This window comes from Macrotis lagotis, chromosome X (assembly GCF_037893015.1).
Source record: "Macrotis lagotis isolate mMagLag1 chromosome X, bilby.v1.9.chrom.fasta, whole genome shotgun sequence".
Classification (NCBI taxonomy): domain Eukaryota; kingdom Metazoa; phylum Chordata; class Mammalia; order Peramelemorphia; family Peramelidae; genus Macrotis; species Macrotis lagotis.
This window is the reverse complement of record NC_133666.1, coordinates 242,669,779-242,678,480: the sequence shown is the minus strand read 5'-3', so window position 1 is coordinate 242,678,480 and position 8,702 is coordinate 242,669,779. Positions and strand designations below refer to the sequence as shown.

Below are 8,702 nucleotides of genomic sequence, written 5' to 3'. Positions count from 1 at the left end.
TACCCAGAGTTATCAAGTAATTTATAGCTTACCAGTAAAATTTATATACAGGTTAGATAAAGACAAGTAATATCTTTAAAGCATCTAAATACAAAGGATACCTCCTCTGGATTCTAAAATAAGCTGGAGATTTTTCTAACTTTAAAACTGCTAGAACATAAGCCAAAAACCAAAAAAAACCCAATATTGTCCCCTATCCCATTTCCCCCTACCCCAAGACAACTCACAACAGTAAATACAAAAGTTCACAGATTAGATAGACAAGTTTTATCAAAAAGGATCTAAACTGCTCAGGAATTACTTAGTATGTTATGCTTAAAAAGATTAAATGGGTGATTTTGGAACTAGGAATAATTTATCAAAATTACTAGTGACATTAAATTATTATTCCAGGCCAAAAGACTCAGATCTTAAATTTTTAAGTATTTCTATTACAACCATTTGAAGTTAAACAGGAGATAAATTTTTAAAGCCATCAGTTCGATAAAAACACTAGAAGAGTTAAAAAGTTCAAATAATGTTAATTTATGAATCTTGCTCAAAATATGATCAAGCTACTTTACCACAAAATGGAACTAGGTAATTACTTTTATGCATATTTCCAAAAAAAATTTTGCTATGTCCTTTCCAAAAGAACATATTGAAAATATTCTTATTTCTATATACATAAATTTCGACACATAAGAGGTAAATGTGACCTAATCCATTTTGTTTTACCTGCTTCATTCATTGGGAAAAGAACAAAGTTTTATCTCAAACTTCAAACCAATCAATATTTTTTCTTTCATCCTCTTCATAAAAACCATTCCAACTATCTAAATTTAGTGGCATTTAAAAAATGTCCTAATTTTGCTAAAACATACTAGAATCTGATTTGAACTTATAAAGAACATAGTCAGATAAATTACAGTACCAATAAAATCAAATCAACATATACTAGGTAAAGATTTTATTGACCTTTTTTCCTAATTTTAATTCCAGGCCTGTTCAGCATAGTTAGGCTGCAAAGAATGAATTGTGTATAAGCAATAAATGAAAAGAGCTGCAATGTCCAACGGGCTTCAAAATATTAGAGATCTAAATCTCTAGATCCATAAACAAAAACAGTAACCGAAAGAAAAAAGGAAAAGAAAAAGAAAAAAAGCAGTCACACGATATAAAATAGCAGCTCCATATAACTTTCAAGTTTTAACTTTCAGAAGTTGATGCTCAAATCAGTTTGCCTCGTTCTTAGAAGCCTCATCAAAATTCTCAACGAGATCTAGGAAAAAAGAAATGAAATTTTTCTAAATGAATTTTTAAGTCTTATGAAGTTAAGAAATAACTTCCAAAGCACATCTAAAAATAATTTATAGAAGATACAATCCAAGTCAGCATTATTCGAGTTAATTTAGTCTCTTTGGGCATAGGCATAAAACATGAAAACACCTATTGCTAACAATGGAAATATTGCAACTCAAGAAGCTATCATTCTACAAGAGTTGTAACTGGGCAATACATTGGTTACTATGAAGAAAAAACCACTAGGCATGCAAGTTAATTTAAAAGAAAAAAAAGGGTTTTTTTGAACTTCTTAGACACTGAAGTAACCTGTGAAAGTTATAATCCTTAGTAATTAATGATCAGCTAAATATCCAGTTCTCAAAATCTGGTTCAATGGGTCACTTGGGACATTCTGACAGTTCTCTTGTATTAAAGTGCTAAGAATATTTTATTTGAAATATTTATGAAATTTAATAAAAATGAATGTATATTGTATTGTAAAAAAAACAGTCATTCTTTCAATTCATTCAAACAAGGTTATAATTTTTTTTTGTAAATAAACCATAACACAGCCCACAAGGATATGCCTTACATGGACTCTTACATTTTTTTCTGATAGAAAAAATAATATAAGTACAAATAGCTAATGCTAAATTGTCTATTATCTTTTACTCTGATGTGAATAAACTATAAAATCTTCAACAAGTAGAGAATCTTACCTGGAACTTCATCATCATCATCCTCCCCAGTGGCAAGTGGTGCTTTTCCATCGACAGCTGCAATAATATATAGAGTATAAATGTTACCCCACATTTTCTCAGTCTTCCTTCAACAAATAATACAGCACTAACAACAAATAACAAAGTAGTTCCACTAAATGTAGGATAATGCTAATTTCTATCCAAAGGTTATTCACCCTATTCCTATGAACAGAAACTAGAAGAATCCTACATTTAGTGGATACTCAACAAATAGTAAAAGATAAATTGATGAAATGTCAATTGTTAATTTTTTAAATCTCCAATGACAATTACCAATAATTACAGAGAAATTACAACACATTATTGCTTGGGATTTCATTTATATTAAACATTATTAAATATACCCATAGTTAGTGATTTCTAGAGTTTAAACATGTAAAATAATTTTTTCCTTCAAATTCCAATGAATAAAATATGAAAAAAAACCTAATATTATATCAAAGTGGAAATATGGCATAGTAAAGATTGAACCTATTACATTTTAGGGGGAAAGGGTATTTACTTAGAAATCATTTCATAATCAAAATTTTAAGAAGACAGGTCCCTGCCTTGAAGTTTAGGTCCATTATATTGCTTTGGGAGGATTTTAAAATCTATACCCACATTCCCAGTATAATTAGTAACTTACGTTGCTTGGGCAGAGCCTCTGCCAGTCTTCTTAAGCTAGTCAGACTGTCAGCTCCAAGCTGGTTTAAGATACTGGGAAGCATTTCTGTTAGCTGCTTTGTCTCAGCATGGCCTGTAATAGTGAAAGTGTTTGCTGCCAATGACGCCTGAACTTTAGGGTTGTTAAAGTGGATCACTGTTCCCTGGTTGGTAAACATATTCACCTGTTAAAAAAAATAGGGGGGGGGGGAAGTTAGGAATGCCCAATTTAAAACATTAAAACTTTTATTCCAACAAAACAAAACCTCTAATTTTAAGGATGGCTCTCTTAAAACAGATGAGCTAATATATGGAATTTCCTAGTTAAACTTTAATCAGAAAACAAATTCAACAGCCACTACCTTACATTCAACACATACAGCATTTCCCCAATCAGCAATGTTTTTTTAACTCCGCCAATACATTATAATAAAATCATAGTGTTATAAACACATGAAGTTGACTCTAAAAACCACCTGACTTATTGGAGCATTTCCTAGGAAATAAACTCCTCATCCTACCAACAGTTTTACCTATTAAATATTAAATAAATCAATTAATAATATTAGGTGTATAACCTGTAGGAGTGAAATGGCTGCTTAGTTTTTTCCCCCTCTAGCGTCCTATACATAAAATTCTGCTAAGTGGGGAAATGGAGGTCTTATGCAACTTCAGAAAGATAGTTCTATCTAGGAAAAAATAGAAAGAGTAAGGTTGAAACATAAGGGGATTTTACAGATGGGAACTAAGGTAATATATGTAAGATACTTTGTAACAAGTTATACCAAGTTGGAAATTTAAGTTATTATTAAATTAATCCCACCTAGAAGCCTACCAGTCAGTGGAAAGGACTTTTAACCTACTTCAACCTATTTTGCAAACAGAAAAAAGTCATTTAAATTTAGGCACTCCAACTCTTGTCTTGATTGTCAAATCCCTCCTTCCCAATTTTGTAATAAGAAAATACATAAAGAAAACAATGCCTAATATTTCAATTCACAGTTAATACTTACTACAATAGTAAGTTGTAACTTAGTATTCTATAACTACAAAATTTTAAAGGGAGTAGAAAACTTGTTATTAAAAAGAACCATAAAACTGGATGATGGGGTATGTATCTAGCATTTCTTCTCTTTTAGAATTATCCAGGAAATTTACATATCTCTCCACATTTGGAAAGAAAAATATTTAAATCTTAATAATTCACTTACCCATACTGGGTCAAAAATAACAATGACTTGAATTAAAAGATCAGACAGAAAAAGCCAAATCGGTATCAGCATACGAATAGATTAATAGCTCAATTCTGCATTAACTATCTCCTGAAGGGACTATATAGGCTGAGCAATTATTCTCCCTTCTACCCCATTCAGGGGCAAAAACGAATATTCCATTAAATCATATTTCTGAAGTGAAACAATAAAAATTCTGTGTTGTCAATCATTTTAAAGGAAAAAATTAAGCCAAAATTTACTAAAATTACCTCTTCAATACCAGAGATATTGTTTACTCCTAGTTTCTTTAAGGAAAACTGAAGTTTCTTATCATCTGCTGTAGCTGTTCTATGAACCACCTTCTTCTTTCTCCGAGCAGTTCCCTAAGAGGGGAAAAAAATTATCATAAAAGTCATCTTTGAATTAAGTCCTTTTCCCTTTTTTAGAGACTTAACAACAAAGTAATCAAAAAGATAAAATATCGAGGGTAAGGGAGACCTACATATAAAGTAGACTATTTCAACCATATAAATTTATTGACAATAAGAACAAACACAGGAGCAAAAGGTACTTTTGGGAAAATTTCTCAAAGAGAGAAAATCCTTGTCCTATTAACCCAGTACCATTCTGACCACAGGCAGAGACTTATGGTCTTGGGTTAGAATTTGCTTTCAACTGTTCAATAATTATGTTTTAATTAGAGAAAGCAATGTTCCAAATATCTAACATCTCTGTGCTTTGCATAGGTCACCTGATTCTAAAAATTTAGGGGAAAAAAAACGACCTTTTAAAAGTACTCTTACACTGGGACATTCACAATGGAATAAAAAAGAAATCTGCTAGTAAACACAATAAATAAAATCTTAAACGAAATAGGCAAATATGGGAAATTCCTATTTTATCTTGCAAAGATATTCAAGCATTTTTCAAAACACTAATTATTAAATTCTAAAAATGTGTTATTTGCAGATTTCCAACTCTCAAAACCCTACTTAATAATTGAACAGTTATATTATGGCCAAAAGGCATTGCCACTTCAATTCTTTGCTTCATTTTCACCAGGTCCCCTCAATTATTCAGATTGGGAACATCTGTGATCAGTGATAACCAAAGGAAAGAAAGGTCATACTGGACAAGTTATTTCCTGACTCTAAAAACATTTTTTACTAAGTGTTATGGGGTTAGTTAGAGAATTCCAGTAGAAAAATGGAAACTTTTTGGTAGAAGACTTGGTATTGGCATAACTATTATCTAATACCTATTTTATGCTAGGGCATTATTATTGCAGATAGGTCTCAAAGGAGCTAGGTAGTCTAGAGCTCAAAACTGTGGCTCAGATTAAACTTGGCAGAGGACACAAAAGCTTAAGCAATGCCATTTTGTTTCCTTTGACCATAAAGAACACAGTCTTTAGAGCAAAAGTAGTATTTTTTATATGCATCATACAATGCCTGACATAAAGTCTTATTTATGTAAATAAACAAGAAAAAAAAAACCCTGAACTAACTGACTAAAAATGTTAGCTTTATGATGCTTCTGGAAAAGAACTGGCTCAAGTCTTTACATTTTCTCAAACATAAAAAAAAATCAGCTACTATTAATATCTCATCTTCCCTTAAAATAAGAGATCATTATCCTTCTAAAAGTCTGGAAATTTACCTTTCCATATTTATTGAATATACCCATTTTTAAAATCACTCATCAAGACTACCATTTTATAATAATTATCCCAATAAACAATATTGAAAACCCTTCACTTTTCTCATTGCATCTTCTCCTCAAAGTTAATTTTGTCCATCAAAAGGCACAGAAAAGTATTCACTCCTAAAAACATAATGGAATCATGGCATAAGAACACTCAAACTCTGTCCCATAAAAAATAAATAAATCTGATTCCAATTTTCTCAGAGGCACAAAGGCCACACCTAGCTTATAATTGCTAAAAGTGCAAAATGCAACCAATCTTTAATATGTAGGTGTTGACCTTAGTATATACAAGTTTCAGCATGCAAGGATCAAGAACAAATCATTAAATTCAAAGTCCATCACACTACTCATTGCTTAAGACTAAATACAATTCTGAACTATGTCATAAGACATACAACCATCTGTCTTTGCTGACAGATTTTAAAACAATCCTACAGCACAAAACTTGGGAAAGTCATACTAAGAACAGACACTGTTCTATTGGCAACTTTATCATTAAATACTAATAAGTTGTTAATTAAAGGTGGATAGATTTCTGTCCAGTGAATTTGTAAAGCAGAATCACCCACTGTGGTACTACTGTCAAAAACAAAGAAGCTACAAATCATTTGAAAACTTCCCCTTTAGATTTTTGGTCCTGAAACTGAGTTAAACAATCCATCAATTTTCCTCTTCTCCTAAATAAAGGCCCAGATAGTAAAATAATCTGGCAGGTGTGGTTATAAATTCCATAATATGCCTTTATAAAAGATGCAGAATAAAATATCTAAGAAAAAAGAAATGATCCTGGATCAAATTAAACTTGCAAGATCAGTTCCTTAAAAATGTACCAGAAATGTATGATTATTATAATTTTTATTTTACTAACTATAACCAGTGTAGAGAATTAAAGTGTTATTAGGAGAATAAAAGGGGTAGGTGTTGGGTTAGAAACCAAATTTGCAGAGTCAAAGCAGAGAGTAAAACCTGTCAATCTTTCACTTGTGAACCATCTGGTTTTACACATATACAATACATATACAGATTTTAGTCTGAACCTTATTGGTGTAGGGTATTGCTAATAATTAATAATGTTAATAATAAGATCAAAGCCTCTATGGGCCAGAGATAACACTGAACTTACTTTAACCCTGACTTCCAGTTCTTGATCCATTAAATCTTAAATGTCCAAAATAATATAAACTTTTAAAAGGAGGAAGTAGGGACTCCTTGTCACTATGACAAAATTAATATAATCAATGTTTCTTTGTTTTCTAAAAATGTCAAGGGAAATGTAAAATGAGCTCTAATTGGCAAATTAATGGACAACAAGAGCAGACTAGGGGTTGACAGGAATGGTTGTTGGATTTATAGGAAGAAATCCCTATACAAGACCAATCAGATCACAAAATTAAAGAATATTACATAGTTAGCCAAAATTGAAATGTTCATTATATGCCAACTTTGGAAAACTTAAAAATGTACCAGAAATGTATGATTATTATAATTTTTATTTTACTAACTATGACCAGTTTAGAGAATTAAAGTGTTATTAGGAGAATAAAAGGGGTAGGTGTTGGGTTAGAAGCCAAGATTGCAAAGTCAAAGCAGAGAGTAAAACCTGTCAATCTTTCACTTTATCTATATCTCTAAAGTAAAATTATCAAAACTTAATCTTCCTAGAAAGGGATTGATATATATTTTTCCTCTTCCAAAATGGTATAGCAGTTCTCTCTTTTCCTATTAGGTTATCCTTTCTCCTTCCCAAAACAAAGCTGACACATCTCAATGGTATATCCAGCTCTCTCTCCTGACCTCCAACAATTAGTTATCAAAGACTTGTGCAGTTAGGAAGATTTTGACCACGGTTCCATCAAGTAATCATTTATTAAGGGCTTATCAATTGGGGAGTGACTAAATTAAGGTTGGAGAAACAGGTGCTTCCCAAAAGTCAGATTTCTATTTGAACTCGTGTCCCCTTACTAGTTTTCTTTCAATGTACAATGCAGACGTGGATTAACGAGTGCGCTGGGGTCTTGACTTCTCAGCAAAGTGGCAGCGCACTTGAACTTACTTTCCCACCGATGCGCACTTGCGCCTGCAGCTTGGCAAGTTTCTCCTGGTTCATAATCGTTTCTTTCATCTATAAAGGCAGAAGAAGGCGTCCGTCAGCTGCGGCCTCCTGGCGCCTCCCCCGGCCCGGCCCGGGGCCCGAGGCTTCTCTGCGGCCGGGCCCCGGGGCCGCAGCCATCTCCCCCGGAGGTCCCTCCCCGCCCGCAGCCCACAGGCTCCCCCGGGGGCCGCCGCCCGCGCGTCACCTGCGGCTCCGGGTCTCCCCCCGCCGCGCCCCGAGCCGCGGGATGGGACAACATGGCTGGGCTGCGCAGGGCCCCCGCCCCGCTCGGTCGCTCGGCCTGCCCGGCGCCCCGGCTCCCTCCCCTGCTTCACTTCCTCCCTCCCCGCTCCGCCTCAGCCCGCGCTTCCGGGCGCTTTCCCCCGGCCCGCCGTCCGCCCAGACCCCCGGCCCCGCGCCCTTTTGTACCTTGCCGGAACGAAAACGGAGCAGCGCAGATGCCCGGGGCTAGCACTCGCGGGGTCGCAGGGAGAAGAGCCGGAGACAGGGGAACACACGCGGGTTACCAAGATGGCAGCCAGAGAGGAAGCCGGAAGTGACGTCCGGCCACTTCCCGGCCCACCTCCGGGAGCAAGGAAACGGCTCCGCCCCGTGCTCTGCGGCGCGCGCAGCACCTTCCCTTCGCCCCTTCCCCCTCCAGCCTCGGGGTTGGCCGGGTTCCCACCTTGTGACGCTCGGCTGCGGGATGGCGCGAGAGCATGCGGCCGGTGGGCCTCGGCTTCTACGCAGGCGCAGTCCCGGGGGCTCGCCACCTTCGGCCCACCGCCCACCCGCACGGCCCGGAGACCCGTCCCCCCGCGGCCGTGACCTTTCTTTTAGGCGGGGCTGCTCCTACTGCTGCTGCTGCTGCCACTTTTAAGATTCTCAAACCCTAAACTTAGGCTTCTTGACTTTTTTTTAACATTCCAGACCGTTTTGGAATTCTGGAGAAGCCTAGGAATCCTTCTCGCAATAATCATTTGAAATGCGTAAGATTTAGAATAATACTTTTAAATGCAT

General features: G+C 35.9%; 1 protein-coding gene across 1 annotated transcript; it reads right to left on the bottom strand.

Annotated features, from left to right (window-relative positions):
• Positions 1-934: 934 nt before the first annotated feature.
• Positions 935-8,248, bottom strand: BTF3 (basic transcription factor 3). The gene is made up of 6 exons (XM_074199420.1): positions 8,112-8,248; positions 7,644-7,712; positions 4,153-4,266; positions 2,653-2,854; positions 1,983-2,039; positions 935-1,261 (listed from the first exon to the last, which is right to left on the bottom strand). Exons 2-6 carry the CDS (start codon positions 7,710-7,712, stop codon positions 1,215-1,217), a joined length of 489 nt encoding a protein of 162 aa, XP_074055521.1. The 5' UTR covers positions 8,112-8,248; the 3' UTR covers positions 935-1,214.
• Positions 8,249-8,702: the final 454 nt, after the last annotated feature.

Coding starts and splice junctions, on each gene's coding strand:
- BTF3 (XM_074199420.1), bottom strand. CDS start 7,712: ATGAAAGAAACGATTATGAACCAGGAGAAACTTGCCAAGCTGCAGGCG. Junction 2,855..4,152: donor ATATCTCTGGTATTGAAGAG/GTAATTTTAGTA, acceptor TTTTTTTAACAG/GTGAATATGTTTACCAACCA. Junction 2,040..2,652: donor AGAGGCTCTGCCCAAGCAAC/GTAAGTTACTAA, acceptor ATATTATTGCAG/CTGTCGATGGAAAAGCACCA.